General features: G+C 41.1%; 1 protein-coding gene across 1 annotated transcript; it reads right to left on the bottom strand.

Moving 5' to 3' along the window:
- Nucleotides 1-288: 288 nt before the first annotated feature.
- Nucleotides 289-26,785, bottom strand: wnt7aa (wingless-type MMTV integration site family, member 7Aa). The gene is made up of 4 exons (XM_021312021.2): nt 25,318-26,785; nt 24,882-25,108; nt 22,782-23,053; nt 289-5,199 (listed from the first exon to the last, which is right to left on the bottom strand). The coding sequence occupies exons 1-4, from the start codon at nt 25,386-25,388 to the stop codon at nt 4,720-4,722; spliced, it is 1,050 nt and encodes a 349-aa protein (XP_021167696.1). The 5' UTR covers nt 25,389-26,785; the 3' UTR covers nt 289-4,719.

Here is a 26,785-nt window from a genome sequence, read left to right as displayed (position 1 = left end):
TTACCATTTTGCAAATAGGCAGCCTGGCCTCTTGATGAGACAAGGAGCATTTTTGAGGGGCAGACTGCGGTTGTTGTAGCAACGTTACTGAGGAGTGAATGGAGCAGATGTCAGGGTAATCCATCAGCTGGCAGCTCCACACTCCCTCTGTTTGTTGAGGAGCAGAACTTCTTTGACGGCCTCTATCCTGCACCACCGCTCTAAACCACACACAGTTCTTTCCAGTCTGTCCTCATAAAGACATAAACCTTGAAATATGGGAACCAAGCACACACTAAGCAGCTTGTATTAATTCAGAGCCATTTATTAAACACAACAAAGAATGAACAAACATTATTTTTCAGTGTTACATTTCAACAAATAGCTCCGATTAAAGAGAACTCCAACAGCTGGGAAAACATCCGGGAACAAAAACCTAAGGATGATTCAAAGTTTACAAGAAACGAGAGAGAAGCCTGCAGCCTGTCCTGAGACCTGGATGTGCTTTAAGAACCGACAGCCAACGTTTCACTTTAGGTATCTCAGATCATTTTATATGTGTAGTTATTAGGGCAAAAATAAGCATTTAACACTTTGGGTCATTGGGTTGTTTCAGTGTCTACAATGGTTACAAAAGGCTTTGAAACTTTGTACAGTAAATCCTTAAATGTTTTAGGCATCCATGTCAAACTTATTTGGTTTCACTACTCAACAAAGATCTAAAAATTCTTTTTTCAACTATTCATAAAGACTTACTGTAAAATACTGATCTCTGTTTAATTAGCTAATTATAGTTTGTAATGATACCTGCTCTTTTATTGAGATGATCAAATGTTCCCTAAGTAAAATAAAAAGTTAAAAATATTATGGTTAAATGTAAATTATTCCTTTTGAGAAAAAAATGGCCTACAGTATACACCTTCAAAATAAGGAAGCAGCGTTGTGATTTTTTAGCAAACTGATTTTTAGAAAAGGCAGTGCTGAATTGTAAAGGCTATATTTTGTAAGCAACATTTTGGTATTGCTAGAAGAAATAGTCAGACATTTTTAGCTAGGGTTAGGGTTCTGTGGACAGGCCATGATTAGTTAGCTTCTTACCTTCCCTAGAAGCCATGTTTTACCCCCAGAACTTTGAAAACAACTAGGAACTGTTCCTGCAAGGTAGTGAGTAGTCCAAGAAGAACCCAAACCAAAGCAGATTTGTCATGTTAAAACCTATCTGGTCTGAAAAGTTTTGGAGAGGTTCATGAAGACACCATTATATAAAAAACCTTTCTACATCGATTGTGACTTATATCAAAGAATGATATTCCACATTCAGCAACAATGAACTACCATGTTAAATCACAGATAGCTGCAGTAATAAACTGTGTATCTGCAGTTTTGGTCCACTTGTGTCTTAATATTTACTGAATATGTCAGAGACATTAGCCACTGTCAGCACTGCTGTGTTTACTTATTCGTCATCAGCAGCATCCCCAGTACTGCTTCAATCCAAAGTATGGATCAAAGTAAATATGCTTCAAGAGCCTGAATGAGTTCTTGCTGCGCCGATTTTATAAATGATGTATCAATGCAGCTTTCTGCGAATTTAGCACTTTACAACCGGCAGAGGTTAAAAGAGAAGGTGGATGAAGAAAAACCTGCTATTGATTTGTCACTAAAACTTGTAAGCAGACCTCAAAACTTTATAAACACATTTATTAATCAAGAATAAGGGCACTTTTAAATGCGCTCTAATGTTTTCGGAGGAGCTAAGCTCCCCTAGCAGGCTACTGTAGCTATAGACTCAGTGGGTTGTTGCCATTAGTTGGATAGATGCATTCACTTTCAGATTCCAAGACAGAAAATAATATAATTCCTGAGATACATCTTACACAAGTGGTGACATCATCACTGTGCTCCTGAGTCCTTTGGAAGAACATGCTTTTAGCTCTTCTTCAAATAGCTAATTACCAATTACAGAAGAGCATACTTGTGGCTTTTTTGGACTTGAAAACTGACCACATTTTGCTATTAGCTTGCATTAATGAATAGTAGCAGTTTGGAGCTAAGATCAGTGTTGTTAAACTAATAATTGTTTGGCTGTTTGAGTGTATGGGCTTTACATTATAGCTAATTCATTTGGTTACCTTGTAAACTATTGATATCAATTTTCTCTTTGACTACCACTAAAGGCAACCCTATTACCACAAATGATACTAGTACCACAGTTTAAGAACCACAAATCTAACCTAAAAGTGAGAGTGATTCCCATTGGTCTGGGCCTTCATTTGACCAGCCATTAGTGGAGCAGGACAGTTCAAAGTTTTTCCTTACTATTCAAGCAGAGAAAGTTAGGTTATCCAATCTCTCTACTAGTGTTCAGACATGAGCTTCTCCATATCGTTCCACAGAAAGTTACTTCACAAATTTCCTCACAAGACCTGTCACAACTTGTTCCACAGTTTGTTATTTAAAAGCAAAGCCTGAAAGGATTAGGGAACAACGATTACACAGATATACAATAAATAAATAAAGGCAATCTATACAAAAATAGTTTTGTATAAAATATATTCTGTCAACCAACATTATGGGACATTAATGTCTGGAGGCTTGCATTTCTTACAATGTTAGCTTTAAGAGTCAATATGGCTGCTCTGTTACAAACATCATAACTTTACAGACACCTAGCAGCACATTTAAAGGGAAACCCAGTCTCAATAAAGGCAGTGCAGTAGCTACACTTGTGGATCAACAGCACAAAATGTACCATTTTCACAATGCAGGCCCACAACCATGGTTCAACTGGGGCACTGGTTTCGTCTTCTGAACTTGTGTCAGTGTCCTGATGCCTAATATGAGGAGGGACCTGCAGGGGTGTTACATTATCACCGTATTGTGATCTTAAACTAGTGGTAAAGCTAGTAATAGCTTAGTTGTACTTTTCAAGTGCTCATGGCATGGAGTGTTGCTGCTTCTTTGTTCAGCTCTTAATAGAGTAACACTGGAAGTATAACAAGCAGACATTAGCTGCTTAATCAGTCAGCTATGGTAGAGCCTCAGTAACATGCGTGTAGCTTGCCTGCTCTAGTTTTAAATCTGTGTTACCTTAACACTAATGTGTGGTGCTCTTTTAGTTTCCACCTCGTAGCTGTTCCTGCAGTGCTGCATTACCAATTGGGTAAAAGAGCTGGAGAATACAGCAGTCACTAAAGCACTTTTTCTAGCATCGCATTAAAGGACTTCAAACTGCGGTAACAATATCATGGACATTTTTTACAGATATGGAACCACAACTTAAAAAAACGTGGTATATCTTGATACTTTTAACATGCTTATGAAAGGAAGGTGCAGGCCTTTTTAGATTAATAAAAACTACAGGGTTATCTGTGGACATCAGAGTTTTAAAGCACAAAATATTTAAAAATAAAGAAGGTAAGAGGATATTAAATGACAGGTGGAAATCTAAAGTGCCAACAGCTATGAGGATGTGTAGATATCTCACTAAAACCATCAAGGGCACTAACCCTGCATATGAGAACAAAAAGAAAAGAAACATCAAGAAAGATCAAATCAAGATGCAACACTATGATCCAGAGGTTAGTGGATGGTTTTTAAAGGAACCACGATGACCTGCAAAATTTAAGTAGGTTGGATAATGTTTATCTTTTGTCTATTGGCGCTATAGGTATAGATCCTAGTGCATGTTCAATGGGCTTCAGATAGTAGCATCACCAGTGTCAGTTTTGGTCCAAACGTTCCATTTGTCTACAGACTTTCAGGTAACAGTTCCCAAGTTTGACTTTTGATCTTATGCGATATTTTACTCTATCGTGTCACACTTCTACCCCCTTTATCACTTGCATTTTCTTATCTCCTGACTCTCAGTTCTAAAGCATCAGTGTGATGGGTTAATAATATAATGTTAGGGTTTGATATTTGCATGGTTGTAAGTTTGCACATATAAATGGTCCTTATCCTGAGATGTTAATGGTTCCCATCAAAACAATAGTTATTTGGATATGTTAACTCCTAACAAGTTTAATCTTTAAGTGTGAATGTGTGGGCATGTGGACAAACATCACTGCTGCACGTTTTCCTGGTGAAACTTAGTCCAGAATGAGCAGAAAGTAGAACACAACACCATCATATTCAGCACATGGTCAGTAGTTCTTGTTGTAGGCTCACTACAAAAAAGGCTACAAGGGTACTTTGACTCACTTGGATTCATTTCCTTTTGTTAGCTCCAGTGTTTAAGTTGCCACAAAGAAAATAAAAGTTGCAAAAACCTTTTTGCTTTTAAGTGCACTTATCATTTTCAAACTTTTCATCCACACCACAAAGCAGATGTAGTGGTCAGTGTATGTTCAATGTGATCAGTAGTTTTCTCTGTCAATAAATTATTATTCTATAAAATAAAAAGCTATTACAGTTTGACATGAGTCACACTGTACCTATAGACATTTATGGACTGCACAAAAGTAGTCTGCAATATTAAATGGCACTTGACTTTAAAGATTAACAGAACACTTATGAATCTAGAAGATTAATTTAAGGTTCATTGGTGCCATCGCAACCAACAGAAGTGGGATGAGCCAGATGGAATTGTTGTAATCTAAAGACACACAAAAACTCTTGCATTTTAATATATTAATCAAAAACCACACACACAAACACACACACACAAACACAGTCAGACATATACACACATGCAGCTCAGCCTAGGTGCACGTCCTAATAAGCATCTAATAAATATCTCTATTTACACGTATACACCTCTGTCCTCTCGCTGCAGGTGTTACACTTGACATAGCAGCACCACAGGAACTTGCAGTTGCACTGCCAAACGTGAGAGTACTGGTGAGTGTTGTATCCACGACCACAGCACATCAAGTCACAGCTGTTGGGTTGTAGAGCAGTTTTGTTGCACAAGCGCCCCTGCGTTCCCATGCTGCCAGTCAGCTGGTTGGCCTCGCAGTAGTTGGGTGACCTCTCAATGTAGACGAGCTCTGTGTCTTTCGGCTTGTGGTAGGAGTGTGGTTTTTTGATCTTGAGGAAGGTGGGACGCTTGTTACGGCTGGCGCGAACAGGCTCCACATGTACCGCCTGGTTGTACTTGTCTTTCAGGATGTATCCCAGCTGTCGGAACTTAGGGAGCGTCATCCAGCATGTCTTGGTAGTGCAGGATCCAGAAACACCGTGGCACTTGCACTCCAAATGCATTCCCTTCTCAAGGACCTACAAAACAAATGACAAAGTCATAACAAAATAGGGATTAAAAACAAAGCGGTGACAATGACTTCACTCCATAAGTAGTGTAAAGTTAAACCAGCAAATTTGATATTTTTCCAATGCCCACCCGACTGGAGTGCTGTTAATGAAAGATCAAGCACTGTGTTTTCACATTGCAAATGTATAACACATGCGTAAAGCTACCAGTAAGTCCACCCTGGAGTACAAAGGGGGGTACAAATATAATATATATATATATATTTTATTATATTTCACTTATTGACCTCATTCATTGTGTGTGCCTCTGATTATTATGTTTTTGGTAAAATTAGATTTACAGTCAGGCAATGTATAAAAATGTGTATATTATTTCATAAAGTAATGTTAACATATGTTCCATGTCAATGACATTTCAATGACATTGCACCCCCTCCGTTTGACCACCACCATGGTTAAAAAAAGGAAACCCTGTATTTTATACATATAGGTATTGTCATGATTGTTTATCGGTGTACTCAGGACGCGCACACGGGACTGAAGGTTTTTAAAGAGTTTATTAACAAGAGGTGCTGGATGGTGGATGATGAAGTCCGGAGGGTCAGGGTTGCAGAGGATCAGAGGTGTAGGTGACGATAGGAGCTGACGGCCCGGAGCTAGAGTCCATAACGACCAGAGTGGCCAGGAAGCACAGTGGTACCAGTAGCGGTTCGCAGTACACACTGTGACACAGAGCAGCGTATCTCCTGGGCGGCTAGTCAGGTGAGCAGCTCTCTAGAGACACCAGGACACAGAGCAGAAACTTCTCCAGGGAAACACAGAGGGTAACAGTCCTTAGAGTGACTGGCTAGACTAACCTTAACATGAGAGGAACAAATCTTCAAGGGCAAAACGAGGACTGGCATGGGGAGGTGGTGACTGAAGTCGGACCGGCACAAGAGTGAGACAGAGGGAGGCTTAAATAGGGAGACTAGGAGGTGAAATGCATCTGACTGATTACCAACAGGTGTGACTAATGGCTGTGGGAGGGAGAGCTAGGTGAACTATAAAACAAGAAAGAAGCCAGACAACTTAAACCATGACACTACCCCCCCCCCCTCAAGGCCAAACACCGGACGGCTCAGAACCTCTTACCCTGGGTGGGTGGAAGGGGTCTCAAGAGGGCGGGCACGAGTCAAAAACAAGAAACCGGGGAACCAAGGGGCTAGAGAACACTGGGGAACCAAGGGGCTAGAGAACACTGGGGAACCAAGGGGCTAGAGAACACTGGGGAACCAAGGGGCTAGAGAACACTGGGGAACCAAGGGACTAGAGAACACTGGGGAACCAAGGAGCTAGAGAACACTGGGAAACCAAGGGGCCAGAGAACACTGACGTGCCAGAGCACAACCAGGGCGCGGCACATCTGGGAAAGGTACAGGCGCTTGACAGCGCCAAGGGGAAGGAACGGGCATACTTAACACCAAGGGGAAGGAACGGGCGCACCACAGCGCCAAAGGGAAGAACAGGCATACTGAAAACACCAGGGCTCAAAACACACGCTGGAGCACGACTGGCATACAGAAACGCCAGGGGAACCCGCCGGGGCGTGCGGGAAACGCCGGGGCTTGGGGAAGAGAACGCTGGGGCGTGCGGGAAACGCCGGGGCTTGGGGAAGAGAACGCCGGGGCGTGAGGGAAACGCCGGGGCACAAGGGAAGCAGGAACATCTAAAACGCCAGGGAACAAGAACGGAGGGCGTACTAACACGCCGGGGAGCCGAGGGCATCCTAAGACGCCAGGGAACCACGAATCGGAGGGCATCCTAACATGCCGGGTAACCAAGAGTCAGAGGGCGTCCTAACACGCCGGGGAACCGAGAACAAAGGGCGTCCTAACACGCCGGGGAACCGAGAACAGAGGGCATCCTAACACGCCGGGGAACCGAGAACAGAGGGCGTCCTAACACACACCAGGGGAGCCTTGAAATCTAAAAACCAGGATACAAAGGCGTTCTAACATGCCGGGGAACCAAGAGGTCTAAATTCAAGAAGACTGAGGAACAAGAAGGCCAAAAACAAACTAAGGAAGCTCGAACTAGCCAAAGCTAAGGAGCGTGAAACAGCTCATAATCAGGGGTCAGAAGTCTAAGCAAGTGCTAGGAACTAAGGAGTGCTGGAACCTAAGGAGCGCTGGGACCAAAATAAAGAATCAAACCAAGAACCAGAAAATAAAGGCAAGACAAGAAAACTAGGTCAGGGATAACACCACAAAGAAAAACTACAGCAAAAAACTACTAAATCAAAACAAAATACTAAGCAGAACTATGAGACTAAAGCTAAACTAGAAATTAAGGCAAAACAAGAAAACTAGGACATGAACAAGTACACTAACGTGAAGAGCAGAGAACTAAAGCTATAATGAGAAAGCAAAGCAAAGCTAGAAAACTAAGGCAAAATCTACAACCCTAAAACAGAGCAGGAAAAAACAAAAGCCAAAACAGAGACTAAGAACTCTAAGAAAACAAAGAACCCCCTAAATAATTCCAAACTGAGGAATTCTAAATCACTCAAAACTAAGCCGAGCTTAACAAAATAAAACAGAAAGCACTGGCCTTAAGGGCGCAGGCAAAAACAGCTGCTAAGCCACAAAGAGTCCTCGAGGAGGTCGACCAGGCCGAGGCAGGCGGCGAAGCAACATCGCCCGACTAAACCCTCGAGGAGGGCGGCCCCAACGAGGCATAGTCAAGCGGCCCGGAGACCGCGGTCGGCGGCCCCGGCCGAGCAGGAAAGTCAGAGGCGGGCGCCGTGGTGGACGGCCCGGCCGAGACAACGTCCAACAGCTCGGGGACCGCAATCTGCGGGCCTGGCCGAGTAGGCGAGTCTGGATCGGGCGCCGTGGTGGACGACCCCGACGAGACAAAGTCAGGAAGCATGGAGACCGCTGTCCGCGTCTCAACAACTGATATTACTACTATTACTACTACAACCGATACTACTACTACTACTACTACTGATACTGATACTACCACTGATACTACTACTACTACTACTAATGATACTAATGCTGCTACTGCTACTACTACTGATACTACTACTGATACTACAACAACTACTACTGATACTACTACTACTAATACAACTACTACTAGTAGTAGTACTACTGATACTACTACTACTACTACTACTTTTACTACTACAAATTCCTTCAAATTTTCATATTCCTTCAAATTCTTCTTATTGTTCAAATGGTTAAAATTCTTCAATTTTTTTCAAATTTTTCAAATACTTCAAATTCTTCAAATCTTTCAAATTCTTCGAATTCTTTCAAATTCTTCTGATACAACTGATATTACTACTACTACTACTACTACAACCGATACTACTCCTACTAATACTGATACTACTACTACTAGTAGTACTAGTACTACTACTACTAGTAGTAGTAGTAGTACCACTGATACTACTACTACTACTACACATTCCTTCAAATTCTTCAAATTCCTTCAAATTTTTTAAAAACTGATAATACTACTATTACTACTGATAGTAGTACTACTACTACTGATACTACTACTACTACTGATACTACTACTACTACTACTTTTACTACTACAAATTCCTTCAAATGTTCATATTCCTTCAAATTGTTCTTATTGTTCAAATTGTTCAAATGGTTCAAATTCTTCAAATATTTCAATTTTTTTCAAATTTTTCAAATACTTCAAATCTTTCAAATTCTTCTGATACAACTGATATTACTACTACTACTACAACAACCAATACTACTCCTACTAATACTGATACTACTACTACTAGTAGTAGTAGTAGTATCAGTACCACAAATACTGCTACTACTACTACAAATTGTTTCAAATTCTTCAAATTCCTTCAAATTTTTTAAAAACTGATACTACTACTGTTACTACTGATAGTAGTACTACTACTACTACTGATACTACTAGTACTACTACTACTACTACTACTACTGATACTACTAGTACTACTACTACTACTGATACTACTACTACTACAAATTACTTCAAATTGTTCAAATTTTTCAAATTTTTTAAATTGTTCAATGTTTTTCAGCTATTTCTTCTCTTCTGCATGGATCTTCTGCATCTTCTCCTCAAATCATTCTGCAGATTAGCATTCTCACTCGCTGTCATGCAGGAACAGCTTTTTCTAGTTTTAATTATTATTATTATTTACGGGAATAAATTCAGGAGAATGAAGCTAAAGGGATACGAAAATAAACTTGTAATATTACAAAAATAAAAATATTACGAATACAAAGTATATTCTGAGAGTAAAGTCCCTCTGATACTGTTTAATTGACTGAGTAACTGCAGATTTTTCACATTCAACATGGCGGACGCTCTGACGCATCGCAGCATAGGCAGAACCCGCTCAACGACGCGTCTACGTATATGATGTCTATGGTGCTACCGGTACGGATCGGGTAGTAACAAGCATGGAATGAGCAGGTCGAGCGTGAGCAGAGAAGGAACTGAGCGTGCGCGCGTGTTGTCTCACTGCGCGCTCGGAAGTTAGTAAATTGTCATATATTCACCTAATCTGATCTGTTTTATATGGTGCTAGTAATTCAAATTCAACTAATTTTATGCAAATTTGTTCAAAACCTTGTTAAAACATGATGATAACATTAGAACATTTTTTTAAGAATAATAATTAAAAAAAACAAAGGTTGTTTTTGAAGAATTGATCATTCACTTTTTTTATTTTTATTCAATTTAAAACATGCACTCTGACTATATTCTTTAAATAATCACCTGTCTTGAAAGCTTCCAAAATACATCAGGGAGACTCTATTTTTCTAAATTCTCCCCTCCGGGGCTCGGGCACCGGCATCAGTGCACCCTCCTACCTGATGGTGTGTGGCCTGCTACTGTAAAAAAGTTTGACTGCCCTGCCTACCAGACTGTATTCTTTTATAGCTAGACCACATAAGAGAGCTCATGGGAAAAGCAAGGGTGGCAGATTCTTTCTCTACGAAAACGACGGTTGGTGTACAGATGTCACATTGTTAAATAAATCAAGTAGCCCTCACTTAAAGACATTACACATTAACTATAAAACCTTTTATTCAGCGTGAGAGTTTTCCTCATATGTCCTGGTCACTGTGTCAGTGAGGCATTAATACCTCTGGCCGACCAGATGACTAACATGGAGAAAAAGCATCCAAATTCCCTGATCATTGTTCTTGGGTACTTTAACAGAGCAAACCTCAGCCATGAACATCCAAAGTACAGGAAACATATTAAGTGTTCCGACAGGTATACAGAAGCCCCAGTTCCACTAGCTCAGTTTGGCCATGTGCCACTTGGCTCCACCCACTTGTGAGCGTTTTCAGGAGCAGTTTTTTTTACCGCCAGCCCGGATCTTTTTGGACCCTCTCCAAGAGCAGGATCAAACCGAGTGGACTTGAGAGGAGTTTTGACATGAACACACTGCTTTTCTGTGATTGGCCAAGGGGCGAGAAGAATCAAGGTTTTCCTCATAGGAAGTCCAGAAAAGATAAAGAGCAACATTATTATTAAGCACCACCGTGAACAGAGTAGGTCCAACCCAAATACATTTTTACTATGTAGGGACACTTCAGCTTTCTATATCAAATGTAAAAATCTTTACCGGATGTTTTATGCATTTTAGGTTAATTATATCTCCGGCTGCTTTTCAGTCTGCCTTTGTCTGTTTGACCTATGCTGTCTTCATGCTGCCACTGGAATGGTATTGCAGTTTTCCACCCAACTTTCCCATATGTTTGTTTTACACAAATGGCCCCTCGCAAATGGAAATGCGTCAAACTTAAAAGCCCTGGGCTTTGGTTTTCTTAGCACAGACAGGGCCTTAGAGTAATTAAAAAACATAAGAAATATTTTTTTTGTTTTTTTTTTATATTTCAGTTCATGTAAAATCCATTCATATATAAAATAAACTCTGTGTTGGTCCGCAGAGGAGGATGTTCATGTGCAGCTTCCACCTCGCTACATGTAGCTGTCCTCCTCAGTATGTTTTGATGCTCCTTTCTGAACTCCCTCCATGTTTGTCAGGATACTATGGTTCAACTTCTCACATTATGTAATAGAAAATTGTTCACAACACTGTTAAGAACATTTTTTATTTTCCACATGTTATTATGCCTGAACCCTAACATTAAAGCTCCAGTGTGTACAATTTACAACCATCTAGTAGTGTGCTAAATGAATTAGCTGACCACTAATACAGAAGCCACGAAAGGTCATGAATGTGATCCGCCACAGCAAAACTATGAACAAGTCGGCAGAACACAAACTGAGAAAAACGTGAAAAACCTTAAATTTGTGAGAAAATAATGATGTTTGTTATATTGCAAACTATACTTCTTGATGCAGTACACCCTTAATGCTTCAAATTACCATTTTGAAGGTTTTAAATGGTAAACTTTGTGCTTAAAAATGGGACGTTTTCATCTTAAAATCCCCCTGAGCTGTATTTACATGTTAGAGTGTAAGAAGCCACGACTCGTTAGTATACCGTCTGCGGATAGAGAGCATTCCTAGTTTCCAGCTGATGTTAACCGAAATCGAGGAAGACAAAGAACGCTTTGGACTACGGTGAATTGCAAACTTTCTCCTGAGGACGGATTATTTAGCCGCAGAAAGAGAGCGGCAGAACATGGCACTCATCAGACATAGAGTGAGTTTGAAAAGTTAAAAAAAAAAAAAAACTATTATTATGAAATTAAAGCCGTGTATCATTCAATCTTCCATTTTTAATATCCAAATAAAATTTAAGTGGTAGATTGTTTTGTTAAGTGTTTTTAATATAACACAAGACTTAAATATATATATATATTTCTCCTGTTTCAACCATAGGCTTAGCTCAATAGTAAGAAAAACATACTGTATAGGTGTGAACATCTCTAATCATAGCCACATAATCAGCAGACATGCCAACGACTTTTTGATGATAAAAAGCCAAATTAGTTACACTCTACCCCTTTAAAAGGAGCATAGCACAAGTTCCAGAGTTTTTGAACAGTCTCTGGGGACAAGTTGAAATGACACCAGTGTTGTGCATGTGCACGGGTGAAGAGGAAAAGCATCTGCTGCTGCGACTGCACAGGTCTTTTGTTTAGAGTTGTGATATCATCTGAGTTAAAAAAAACATGCAAATATTGAAGTTTGCCAGTGTTCTCTTGCTAATGCATCAATCAACATAATAGCCAGGTGAACAGGAGCAATCAACGCATCACACCCAAGCGCACGCCCAGAGGATTCGGCCCAATCACTTTCTCATTAACTGACTAATTCAGCCTATAGAGGAAACTATGGCAATCAAAGAATAACTCATTTTACAAGTCTGGCAATTGTAAGGGCAAGTCTGGGAAATAAAATACATAATATTTAACTATTTAAAAATTGTGCAATGCACCTTAAAAATCAAACCTACGTGTTTTTCCACATAATTTCCTCTACTCTCTGGGTTCCTCACTCCTATAGGAAGTTACCTCCATTTCATCCATTTGTGTTGAGCTGATTTGTTTTAGAAATCTTCATGATTTCACAATCTGTCCATAGATAAAAAGAACTGAAAAGCAAGACCACAAAATGTCAGTCTGAACTGAATTAATTTAAAGGTTCCCGTGGTGACTGAAGACAGTTTGGTTTGTTAACAAATGAGGACCTTTATGAGAAAGGTAGAGAAAGGTCTTTTCATGGTGTTGGAGAAGAACCTTTCAGAATGTCTGGCAGCACTGCCGGGACATTCTCTGTGTTCCTTGGGCTGAATGACATGAGCTTACCGTGTTTCCTTCTCACTGAGTGGGAACCCTGGCTGGCATTAGAAAAGCCTCACCCTGCTTTTTAATTATTCCATTCTGATGTGGCCTCAGACTTTCTGGAGTCTCTTGGGGTAATTGTCAAAAGCCTGAGACGCACACAGCTTAGTGTGGTCATGCCCCCCCGAGACCTGGCAAACATTGAAATAATGGAGCTCACTGAAGTGAAATCCCATCGAAGCTGCCACTGTTTGCCTAACAGAACCTGTGTAAGCCTTCTGTGGCACCTTTCACACTGTTGTTTATTCTTCTCAAGAAAGGAAAAAATACTTGAAACACATTGACTTACATCATCTCAAATTAAATATGAAAGATTTGCAACAGAAATTGCAGTGGTAAAAGTAGAGTATGTATGTACTTTGAGACCAACAGAGTATTAGATTGTTATTCATTTAAACGTGAAGAATTCAGTGACAGTGGAATAATTTCAGGGTCATTGTTCAGGTTGAATCTCAATAGAGAACCTCCGATAAAGAAAAAAACTGGAGTTATATTTAAAGTTGGGATGATATGTTAATTCGATTTTTTTCTTACCATAATATAGAGGACTCCGTATTAGCCAAACTAATATTAACTTAACAGTTTATTAACGGTGTTCTATTAACATGAACATGTTAAAATTATGACCCGGCATCAGCTGATCTGCTTTATTACAAGAAATCATTTAGTTTCTGGATGAGTGTTTAAAAATGAAACCAATAAACAATGAACACATCCATCAGTAATTGTCCTGCTGGGAAGTAAATGTGTGGATCAGCGGCAGATGACTCCAGAAGAACTGAATACATGATTTTCTACACATCTTTTCATTTGTTATTTAGTTAATATCTCTGTAGGACTTAACATATCAGGACTCTAAAGTGTGATGGGCACGAGGTGCCACACAGTTAGATGGAGGAATATAATGGCTCACTTGGAGTTAACCATTACCCCATGATTCCACATCCTCCTCTCCTGTATGTGTCAGTTTCGTTCCAGACCGCCTCCTTGAGTCTGTGAAAAGCAAAGCCTACAACATCAGCTGTTACTGCGTCAGCTGTTTCTTGGAGCCCGTGGAGCGCATGTATGATAATCGTCATTACAAGCAAAATGCATCTACTTGGAGAGGGTTACCGCGTATCAAAATCAGTGTTCAAATGAAAAAGCTGCTTCCTTATTTGGTGCAAAAGAGTGGTTTGTATCCCTTATTTAAATAAAGCGGTTTATCCGTCCGTCCGTCTTCTTCCGCTTATCCGGGGTCGGGTCGTGGGGGTAGCAGCTTCAGTAGGGAGGCCCAGACGTCCCTCTCCCCGGCCACTTGGGCCAGCTCCTCAGGAGGAATCCCAAGGCGTTCCCAGGCCAGCCAGGAGACATAGTCCCTCCAGCGTGTTCTGGATCTTCCCCTGGGTCTCCTCCCGGTGGGACGTGCCCGGAACACCTCACCAGGGAGGCGTCCAGGAGGCATCCTGACCAGATGCCCGAGCCACCTCAACTGGCTCCTCTCGACGTGGAGGAGCAGGTGCTCTACTCTGAGTCCTCCCCGGATGACTGAGCTCCTCACCCTATCTCTAAGGGAGAGCCCAGACACACTACGGAGAAAACTCATTTCAGCCGCTTGTATCCAGGATCTCGTTCTTTCGGTCACGACCCAAAGCTCGTGACCATAGATGAGGGTAGGAACGTAGATCGACCGGTAAATCGAGAGCTTCACCTTTTGGCTCAGCTCTCTCTTCACCACAACGGATCGGTACAGCGCCCGCTTCACAGCAGACGCTGCACCAATCCGCCTGTCGATCTCCCGCTCCATCTTCCCCTCATTCGTGAACAAGACCCCAAGATACTTGAACTCCTCCACTAGGGGCAGCACATCCTCCCCAACCCGGAGAAGGCACTCTACCCTTTTCCGGTTCAAGACCATGGTCTCGGATTTGGAGGCACTGATTTCCATCCCGGCCGCTTCACACTCGGCTGCGAACCACTCCAGTGAGAGCTGTAGATCACGCCCTGATGAAGCCAATAGGACCACGTCATCCGCGAATAGCAGAGACGCAATCCTAAGGCCACCAAAACGGATCCCCTCAACACCTTGGCTGCCCTATAGCTCATCTAATTAAAAGCAGTCTGAGACCAATACCTCATTTGTGAAATGCACAAGGACTTTCAAATTATGTCATTCTAATTTTACTTAAATTACAATTTTAATGAGGCACCGTTTACTTTTACTTGAGGAACATTTACACTTTTAACCTTACTTGTATTTAAGTAAAATGTATCAACATAACTGTATTTGAGTACAATATTTTGTTTCTCTTTCCACCTCTGCCATCAACCTAATACTGGGAACAAGGTTTATTCCTCAATGTAAATATGATGGAAAGCATGCTCCCAAGTCGCACATTTAATGTGCATCATAGGAAGTGCCTGTACTAGTTTCTGCTATTGACAGCTTGCTTGTGTGGCCAGTATCTATTGATCTGTCCATTGGCTTCCTGTATTCTGGTAAACAACATTAAGCCCAGCTAATGCTTACCCAGTTAGGAACTTGAAGTAGCCTCAGCATGCATTTTTGCCTAACACCATCCTTTCTTGACTTATTTTATGACTTTAGGATGTTTCACTGTTCCATAATCCCACATAAGACCAACCAGTAACCAGCCCAAACTGGACAGTACTCATATAACAACATTATTATATACTAAAATTAGACCTGCTTCATCAATAAACCCATCAGAGGACATGTACCCCATGAATGTACATCACCATAAATAAATAAAAAAATCATTCCAACTAGAAAACCTTTCAGAGGCAATAATGTGTTGCTAATCTTTGTTATCAGCTGGAGACTGCTAGTCGATGGATATAAAGCAAAAATAAATTCTGGCAGGAAATGCATCATGCCGCCTTACATTTTTACAAGAGTTGCTCATTCACACAAAAATATACAAGTACATATAAAGTTCTTTCACACAAACACGATTTTATTCCCAATCAGTCAAGCTATGTCAAACTAGGAAACTCATGTGAAAGATGCTGTAATATGACATTTTTCCTGGTCCTTCTTGTTTTCTGGAATATTCAGTGGTCAGTGAGGACTGCTGAGGACTGTATTTCCAAATCAGGTGCGCACAGTGAAACATCACTTTATCTCTACAGCTGAATAAAAGCAGTTGACTGACATCCATGTCTGTCTGGACAAAAATATTATTCTTGCTTTTGGCTAATAAATGGTTTTAGGAAAGTGCTGAGTGAACAAAGAAAAAGAGTGTTTCAAATCTCGGGCCATACATGTTCACCTAGTAAAGAAAAGTAAGACACTAAAAATAAATACACTACCCTTTACATGAAGCCCAATAAGCTTCACATGTATTGTGGTCCAATACATGTTCATGAAGATAAGGTCACTGTTATGGTCCACAGACTACAGCAGACTACAGTGGAACACCCCCAGTCTTCAGTAACTATCAAATGCAAAGGAAACTTAAAAATCTGTTGTTGGACTGAATTACCCCAACATTTCTGAAACTGGAGTTGTTTTCTGATTATCCAAATGTACCTTGGTCTTGGCCCAACTCTGAATATCTGCCCACTGTCCCCCAACCCTGCTTAGAACAATGAACTAACTTGTCATCAAATGTGAAATATACAGCTTCAGAAAAAGAGTAGGTGTCATACCCAACAGTCAACCTTTAAATCCATGATCTTTTTCCAGAAAACACAGAGCTAACAATAATAGCCCCACAATCCATCCATCTCTTTTGTTGTTTCTTTTGTTGTTTAGAAATAAAAAAGTATATTTTATATATACTGTTTAAATATATGTATATTTATTTTAGGGCAGACATTTTAACACATTCATTTTGACTAATAAATTAAATAATTTAACAAAATAACAGTAAAAAATGTACACACTGAACCCCACTGTGGAATGTAAACCCTTCGGGGTTGAACCAAAAAGAACGTTGATGGTGTCTGTGCTCTTTTCAAACTCAGCAGAGTTTAGCTCAAATGAGGCAGTTTTCAAAGTAACAAGTAGATAGTGTAAAGCATTTTACAGTACTAATATCAACAGTCAAGCTAAACATGATCTGGTAAGACAGAGAAGAAAAGGGAAAAAAAACATTGAGAGAAAATGACCATGAGGTCCTATGATAAAGAGAGCAGTGTGGGGTTTCCACTCTGACCAGCTATCTGCTCGGCTCAGGAGCCGTCTGATAGTTATTCTGTCTCTGTTGGTCAGGGAAGTATCCAAGTTTAAACAATTATATTTGACCTAAATATAGCAGTAGGTGGGAGATTACCCCAAAACAATAAACTCTACCTGAATATAATTCTATTCACGGTCACTTGTCTGCTGCTGGATTCCTTTATGTCCTTTTTTTTTTCTCCAACAAAAGCCTCATGAGGGAGTTATTGTGTAAATAAAATACATGAAAGTTTGTTTGCAGCACCATTCTCTTTTGTCTTTTTGTTGTTGTCTGGCTCTTCAGCGTCTGCACATCTAAGCTGCCAGCTGTGATTTCCATGTATCATGAATTAATCTGATTGGATAAAGAAAAAAGCATTGAATGGCCATGGGTGTGGAGAGCTGCGCCAAATAAAACAAACCCTTAAGTAACCAATTAGAGAGCAGCATGTGAATGAGAGCCTGTTCACGTTTATGCACATTTCATACACACAAAAGCCTGCAAGGGTATCAACTTTTGAACACTAAGTGCTGTCTTTGCAAATCTCAGCTCCTTCAGAGTGTAATAACTTAAAAGTGCAAATTAGACATTATATTTTTCTCTTTATTTAAATGACTGGTCTTTATGATTTGGCTTCGACTCCACTTGACATGCTAAGTTTTATTTGATTTTCGTATGTCATTTCTATTTTGTTTCGTGTTGTCTTTTCTATTTTTGTTTTATAATTGCTCCTACCCTTGCTTTATTCAGTATTTCTTAGCGATCATATTTTTATATCTGTCCTGTCTAAATTTTGAGATTTGGTATCTTTTCAGTGTGTATGGATCTCTGGTCCTGTGTGGTATTTTAAATTGCTTTATGAATAAAGTTCAGTATTTTTGAAAGAACCTTAAAATATTTGTAGCTGATTTAGATATTGCAAAAATGCTCTACTAGAAAAATTGTTTCAGATTTTATTATACTCATGGTTCAGGACAGAATTCAAAACAATCATTTGAAGGACTGCATTGTATAATTCAAGCCTCTCTTGAAAATTAGATCTTGGATCTCAATGAGAATACCTGTACAAATAAAGGTCAAATAAAAATATTAATAATGGTTGTTATTAGTTTGCAACTGTTTCTAATATTGAATGATGGTCTAAAAAGGTTGCTCTTGAAAAAGAGGCATTGTGTCCTAATGGGGCTCACTTGTATAAATAAATTTTATCAATGAATGCCTAAATGAAATACTAGTATAAAATATTTATACAACATATAAAGAAGAAGTAACCTACCCTCCCTGTCCTTTCAACAGGCAACATGGAGTTCTGATGAACGTTAAAAAGAGGGATCATATTTCTCCAATTTTAGCTTCCCTTCATTGGCTTCCTAAATCAAGAATAGAATTTAAAATTCTTCTTCTAACGTATAAAGCCCTTAATAATCAAGCTCCATCATATATCAGAGCTCTGATTACCCCGTATGTTCCTAACAGAGCACTTCGCTCTCAGACTGCAGGTCTGCTGGTGGTTCCTAGAGTCTCTAAAAGTAGAATGGGAGGCAGATCCTTTAGCTATCAGGCTCCTCTCCTGTGGAACCAACTCCCAGTTGTGGTCCGTGAGGCAGACACCCCGTCTACTTTTAAGACTAATTTTAAAACTTTCCTTTGTGACAAAGCTTCTAGTCAGAGTGGCTCATGTTGCCCTGAGCGTCTATGTAGTTATTTCTGCTATCCTCTGAGCTAATACTGCCCATAACTTTATGTTCTCCCATAGATAATACTGTTGAACTTGTCTTTTAGAACTTGTCTGTTGAACTCTAGCTCAGATAATAAAAAATACCAACATCAGCTACCATAACTATGCAGACGACACACAGCTTTACATCACCATGTCACCAGGTGACTATGAACCAGTTCAAGAACTGAGTAAATGCCTAGAAGAAATCAATGCCTGGATGTGTCAAAACTTTCTTCAATTGAATAAAAACAAAACTGAAGTAATAATTTTTGGACCAATAGAGGAGAGATCAAAAGTTAGCACACAGCTTCAGTCGCTTCAGCTAGAAACCACTGATCAGGCCTGAAACCTGTGAGTAGTGATGGACTCAGACCTGAACCTCCAAAAGCATCTAAAGACAGTTAAAAGGTCAGCTTTCTATCACCTGAGGAACATTTCCAGGATTAAAGGACTAATGTCTCAGCAGGATCTGGAAAAACTAATCCATGCGTTTATTTTTAGTCAAATTGATTACTGCAACGGTGTTTTCACAGGTCTACCTAAAAAGTGGATCAGACAGCTGCAGCTGATCCAGAACGCTGCTGCCCGCGTCCTCACTAAGACTAAGAAAATAGAGCACATAACCCCAGTTCTAAAGTCCTTACACTGGCTCCCTGTATCTCAGAGAATAGACTTTAAAATCCTTCTGTTAGTCTATAAATCCTTAAATGGCTTAGCACCTAAATGCATCACAGACTTGTTATCAGTGTATCAACCCTCCAGACCACTCAGGTCTTCTGGCCTCAGCCTTCTCTGCAGAACCAGAACCAGAACCAAACAAGGAGAAGCAGCATTTAGTTCCTATGCTCCGCTTATCTGGAAAAAACTTCCAGAAAACTGTAAAAGTGCGGAAAGCCTGAGTTCCTTTAAATCAAGATTAAAAACACATTTGTTTAGAACTGCCTTTGATTGTTCTAGTTAACTCTTTTACTGTTTTTAATGTCCTTTTTTTGTTTCTACATTCTATCCGTACATGCTTTTATTCCTATATTTTAATCATGTAAAGCACTTTGCATTGTCTCTGTACTGAATTGTGCTATATAAATAAATTTGCTTCCCCAAGAAGAAAAAAAAAAATAAATAAATAAAATAAATAAATAAATAAATAAATAAATAAATAAATAAATAAATTTGCCTTGCCTTGCCTTTAGTGTTAGCCTCTTCTACACATTAGTTGAGCTTTTACTATAACTAACTGCACGTGCTCTCTTTCATCCTCTACACTAGAAAACTGGCTCAGTTTGTCTGCTTAACTGTGATTGTTTTATTTATTTGTTTGGTATATAAAACCACCCATGGTCAGTAGCGGGCATAGTTGTGCTATTCCAAGGACAAATATTTAGGGAGTTAACTTTTCGGTCATCACATTATTGTTCATGGTAAGTTTAGAAACTGTTAACAGACCGGTGAGCATCCACTTTATTAGGTTTCGATACCTGGAAGTCCGATAACAACTTTCACACAGGAGATTCATCCGCTGCTTATGTCACTGTCCTGGCTCTCACTACACATCCACTCAGACTTCTCCACAATAGTAGTAGCCACAGCTCGACAATAAAAAAAAAACATTGTTATGATGTGGTCTTAATATCGTGGGCTCCCATTGCTCAACAACCTCTTAATAACACAGAGACACTGATAACTGCTGTTGTGTCACGTCTTCCTCTGTTATATATGTATGCAATTCGCTTTGGGGGCTTTTAGAACCATTCAGACAGAAGTCTGATGACAGTTGCATTTATTTAGTAGTGTAACCAAGCTTTGTTGGTATGTTACTGGCATCGCCTGAGGTGGAAAGGGACTATACTCAGACCTGGGCTTTTAGGTTGCCACATGGCTAAGCAGGACTCTTATTTTTCCAACACTTCTGTCCAAAACACCGGCACTTACTGCTTGTCTACCCTATGGCAATCCATGAGGGGACATTTAACCAGCAGGTAATGGATAGGAAAACCTGTTTCCATACAACAATGATGAAACCGATTTTTATTTATGCCTTTCAATTCACAATATTGATATAATTGATGTTACAACAATTAGTAACCCAAAACTTCATAATTTATTGCATGTTTGTTAAAGAGTGTGATGACAGAGGGGAAAAGGGACCTCCGCTCAGCACTGTGTTCCAGGCTTCCAGCAGTGTTATCATGTCGCCTATTATCAGTAACTTTGGGCTTGTTCATTTATAATGTTTACAAGGTGAAGGTAATACAGCCTGTTGCTTGTTTCACCCACAGAACTGGCAACACTGGTTTTAGCCCACACTCACGCTGTTTCTTTTAAGACGCTGCTGCCTGAGAACAGAGGGATAGAATATGTTTGTCAAATGTTTTACTGCCGTGTGAAAGTCAAAATCTAAAAGTTAATTATACTGAATTAAAGCAGATATTTCCTTAAAACATGAGGCACTGTGCATGTTCGTCATGTGCCATGTGTAGTTTTGTCTGAAGCTGTGTGACAGACTGACTGACAGCCATTGTTTAGCGGTTAGTGGCTAGTGTTAGCTTCCTCAACCTTCTGTACTTATCACCGGTTTAATGGTATTGAAGCTAATACTCTTGTCTTCAGAATATGAGTTTACGAAGCAAACGTTTTGGTTAGCTGTGCCCACACCTGCCTATGGAGCTAGTCTGCCATTACCCTTTTCATTTTCTCTGACATAGAAAGTACTGCTATATCAGTGCTTCTGTGTTCCCTTTGTGTCTCTGCACTGTCGTCTCCAATCAGTTCTCCACCAGTGGTTTGAGGCAGATGGCCATCCACACTGAGCCTGGTTCTGGTTCTGATGGAGCTTTTTCTTCCTGTTAAAGGGGAGTTTTCCCTGCCACTGTTGCTACACCCATGCTCAGTATGAGCTGCTAAGTTAACAACACAATCAATGTAAGTGACTGTCGACTGTGGCTCTACGCTCTTTCAGAAGTGAATGCTGCAAGTCAATGGCTCAATGCAACCTGCTGAGTTTCTTTAGATAAAAAAAAACTTTTTGACTAATCTGTCTGGATGATTTGATTGAATTTGACTTTGTAAAGTGCATTGAGATGACATGTGTTGTGAATTGCCTCCATATAAATAAATTGAATTGAAATAAACAGCGTGCTTGACAAAAATCCCAGATGTTTATTCTGTGTTCTTTATTAAATGCTTTTTAACAACAAATTAATTACAGGGGAGCTATGTAGATGTCTTCCAAGTCATGGTTCATTTCTAAGAATATCTGAGCATCGTTAGTGGTTGTTTAAAATCTGAATGTATTGATGTTCAAAGCCACACCCAAAGCTGTATTTCAGGCTGAAAAACGAAGGGAAACCACACGCACACACGTACATGGCTATTACCACTGTTAATGTATACCGACCCTTCTGGCGGTGAAACACCCAGAGTGGACCCAGCTCTTTTTACCCAGTCATTTCCTTGTTGTCCGGTGTTATCCAAGTGTGGAAGACAGTTCTGGGATAAACAGTTCGTTCCACTTGACCTCGTTGATATCCTAACGCCACTATATTCCTAAGCCTAAGCTAATTCACACTGAAACTCTAATCAAGAGCTATGGTGTGAGGTTAAGGTCCTAGGTAGGTAACATAAACATGGTGATAGAATTCATGTCACAATCTATGTCTTATTAATCGGTTGCTCAAAAACTGGTTATTGTCTAATCAACATTTTAATATATGGTGTATAATACACAGTAGTGTAATGAATAATGAACTTTTACTGTTTTTTGGAAGTGGAGGGTTTCCACACACAAACTTAATCTCGTTCCCATCTCTTAAACGAATGGAAAGCAGCATAAGTTCCCTGACGATCAGATTTGATGTTAGGTCATGGAAATCTTTTAGACCCACATACCTTTCGCCCCACTTCGTTGTTATGCAAATTCATCAGCGTCCTGGCATTCTGCTTGATCTCCCGTGCATCCACGAACACTTTAGAAAATCCCAGGCCATAGTGGACGTCCGCAGAGCAGCCGCCCCACTTCCAGCCTTCCTCCTGGTTGTAGAAACCCTGCTTCTCCTTGTCGCAGCCACACCCGCTCAGGGTCCCCTGGGTGCAGGCTGCAGTGACAGCATGGGCGACCCCGGCTGCTATGATGGCGTAGGTGAACGCAGCCTCCTTACTACCTGCACCGGCACAGAAAAAAATCACAATTGCACACAACAGGATCCACTCTTTCAGGCACTGTCAAGCCTCCTTACATACCTGGCATAATTGCTTCAGAGCAGATTATGAAATGCATGAAGCAAGCCAAGTCCAATTCATTAATCAAGCTCTCTTTAAGCACATACACTTCAGAAAGGTCTAAAATGTTGTGGAAAGTGTAATGGAGCCTTTTCAATAGAGGAAAAGCATATTTGTAGGGAAACGTGGCAGTTTCACTTGATAAATTGTAGTTGTTAACCATCAAACACACCTCTCTGTTCCTGATTGGTACATTTAAGTATTTTAACCCATAGGGTGTTTGATTAAGAAAGGTTTTGCAGGACTTCTGGCCCTTTCCCTGCCAGCCGTCATGCTGGTCTCCACCCTGCGGAGGTGAATCTGAGAGGCATGCATAACCTCCCGGCATGGAGAGATTTCCAGCCTATAAATCTGACCACTTCAGGCAAACTGAAGTTTTTATTAATAAAATTGGAGATAACTCCTGGTGGAGCATATTTGGACTATATCCAGGGACAGTCAAAAAACATGGTCAGATTTCATACCTAAACTTCTGTAGAGGCCCTTCTCCACACAGATTGCTCCTGAGCACGTCCTCATAGGTGTCCCCAAACACAGCAGTGTCCTACTTAACGGTTATGGTTCAAATCTACCGTGTCTCACATCATTTTAAGTAGTCTGTGGGAAGGATCCTCACCCTAATGCCAAAATACTACCCACTGCTGCATGACTGCCAACAACAGGCCCAAATTTATATATTCTGTCAGCTATCAGTGTTCTGGTCCAGTGAAACAAAACAATGGTTCCACACTCTGTGCAGGGCAGCTGGACTTGAGCAACACTCTCTGGCCTAGGTCCCTGACAAAGTGGAGGTAGAATCTGCACTGCACCACAGAAATGTCTGGACTCACCCCTTAAATGTGACGATAGACGCACTAATGCAGCTTCTTCCTGAGGCGAGTGACTAGAATTATTCAATGTGTAACGCTGCATTGCCAAAGCTGCAGAACCTGGAGGGAAATTTGTAAACCTAGAACAAAGTACTTGTCTGAACTTGATGTTTTTGGGGAGGGGAGGCGGTATTTTATGAACATGCATGGAGGTGGTTCGGCTTAGAGAGGGGAAAAGCCATGTAGGTCTGTGTTTTCTTTTAAGTGCTTCACATTGGGCCTTACTGTGAAAACACCAGCCTGTTGCCATTAAACTCCGAGCTAACGCAGCGACACGCAGAAATGCTGCACTGAAGGATCGAACATCCTTGTGGAGGAAAATGAGTCCGTCCATCCAGGTGACAGGAGGGTTGAAGACAAGACAGCAGAGTGGCAGCTTCTTAGGAAATATTTCTGCCCTGCTGTCTCGCCTCCAGCTTTATTCCACAGACACCGTCAGAGGCTATATCCCCTCAGAGCAGATGCAACCAGCTGTAGCTTCAGTCTCAGAGACATTTGTCCAAAGCTCAGAGGGTCGAGTACCTCAGAGGAATGTCTCCTCTGGAGCAAATTCAGAAGATTTATAACAATTTTCAGCAATCCTTCTCTCCCTCTTATCTTCCTCGTTTCTGTTAGAGAGACGCTGCCAACTTGCTAATGTGCAACTTAGTGGAGAATAAAGCATGTTAGTGCAATCACAGTGATTATTTTTATTCATGCGTGCCGACATGTTTCCCAATCCTGGCTTTTGTGGATGATTATGGTGTTTTTGTTGCATCAGTATTAAGTTAATCATTTTTCAGATTCCATCAGGGAAAAACAACAACCCAGCCCAGGGGCCAGATGTTTCCCAGCTACGTACCCACTTTGAGCTCTTTCCCAAACACGGTCCTCTCCCCCAAGGCCGAGCAGTTCCAGCGGCCGTGCCGGAACTGGAACTGGCACTCGTTGATGCCTATCTGGACCCCCTCTCCCACCACAATGATGGCATCGGGTCGGCTCTGACAGATGGTCCTCTGCCGGGGGGCCAGGCCTGGGATCTTGTTACAGATGATGCTGGCTCCCAGTGCCACCACCGATGACAGACCCCTGTGATGGAGATGACATGCAGGTGAACGTGCGTCCAGAAGCTTGCTCCTGCTCAGACTAAGCACAGAATAACAACAGGTGTGGTAGAAACCCAGTGACCCCCTGCTTCACCTACAGCTCTCTGCTGATGTGATGAAACTGGTCCTAAGCACACAGCGTCAGTAGCAGGCAGATCAGCAGAACCAAGCTTCAGCACCTCTACAACTCACCCAATTTTCACATAAACTACTCCAAGGCAGAGGAAAAAATGGAAAATCCAGCGCCGGGTCTTCCTGCTCATGGTGGGCTTACTCCTCTGCCGCTGCGGGTACCTCCTTCGGGATCACCAGGTGTTCCGAGCCGTCGGTCCACAGTAAGTCCACGCAAAGTGCCGACAGGCCTGTCCCGATCTGATTGGGTGGGAGTCCGGTTGTGGGAGGCTGCGGGGGGGGCATTGGGACTGCTGATTCCGGCGTGGTCCGGCTGAACGTTCCGCGTCTGTCTGAGCCCCACTCTGCGTGGGTCTACCTTTTCTATCAGGGCGTGTTCTGCCGAGGATCTGCCTCCGGGCCGCGCGCTGGGTGTCCACGAGGAAGACAAGAGGAAAGCAGTGATACTGAAGGTGATGAAGAAAAAAGCCTCCAAAGCGCAGAGCTGCTGATTAGCAGGCTGGCCAGGAGACCACAGCGGCTTTATGTAGATGCTTTCTGCGCCAACATTTAACGGATTTAAAATAGATTAATAAATAGCCTACTGCCTGAATTAAAGCAAAGGATTTTTGCCTAGAATTCATTTGCTTTCATTTTAGTATTTTTAAGACTAAAACTGACCTAATTACTAGTCAAAATGTTGTTAAATATAAAATTGTTGCCTTCTCGTGAAATGTTATGCTGAGGCGTTAATGCCTTAATTTAATTTAAATAGTTACAGGGGGAAATGAATTACACCTTTCTCAGTTCCCTTATTTCTGGCCTAGCTACCAGGAAAGCTTTCATGTTGACGGGTGCAACTAAAGTGAGCAATAATAGAATCTCAGTTCAGGTCCAGCTGTTCAGATTCTGGCCTCACAGTTTAATGTTCTCCAACAAACTGGGTTTGTTAGAGAACATTAAAGAACAACCAGCACCATGAAGACCAGGGAACCCAGAAGATGGGTCAGGGAGAGAGTTCTGCATCAGCGTAAAGCAGGGTCAGGTTCATTGAACGTCTCCCAGAGCTCTGATCAATCCATCATCTGAACATGGAGAGAGGATGGACCACCTGCAGAACTACAAAGACATGAACATCCGCCTGGACTGACAGGAGAACATTAATCAGAGAAGCAGCCAGGAGGCCCATGGTAACTCTGGAGGAGCTGCACAGATCCACTGCTCAGGTCCAAGAATGTCTGGCAGGACAGTTGATACTTGTACACTGGCCTTTACGGAAGAGGGGCAAGAAGGTTGAAAAAAAGTAGTAAGTCCTGTTTGCAGTTTGTCACAAGCTATAAAAAACACAGAAGACACTTGGAAGAAGGTGCTCTGGTCACAGATTACAATATATAAAACTATTTGGCCTACATGCCAAACATGTATGGTGGAAAGCTAACACCACACATGATGTTGGACAGTTCATCACTGTGATAAAACATGGTAGTGGCAGCATCATGCTGTGGGGATGTTTCTGTTCAACAGGGAAAGGGAAGCAGGTCAGAGATGA

This window comes from Fundulus heteroclitus, chromosome 20, assembly GCF_011125445.2.
Source record: "Fundulus heteroclitus isolate FHET01 chromosome 20, MU-UCD_Fhet_4.1, whole genome shotgun sequence".
In the NCBI taxonomy this organism is placed as follows: Eukaryota; Metazoa; Chordata; class Actinopteri; order Cyprinodontiformes; family Fundulidae; genus Fundulus; species Fundulus heteroclitus.
This window is presented reverse-complemented; position numbering and strand designations above follow the sequence as displayed.

Coding starts and splice junctions, on each gene's coding strand:
- wnt7aa (XM_021312021.2), bottom strand. CDS start 25,388: ATGAGCAGGAAGACCCGGCGCTGGATTTTCCATTTTTTCCTCTGCCTT. Junction 23,054..24,881: donor TGGGAAAGAGCTCAAAGTGG/GTACGTAGCTGG, acceptor GTGCCGGTGCAG/GTAGTAAGGAGGCTGCGTTC. Junction 5,200..22,781: donor ACAACGAAGTGGGGCGAAAG/GTATGTGGGTCT, acceptor TTTGTTTTGTAG/GTCCTTGAGAAGGGAATGCA.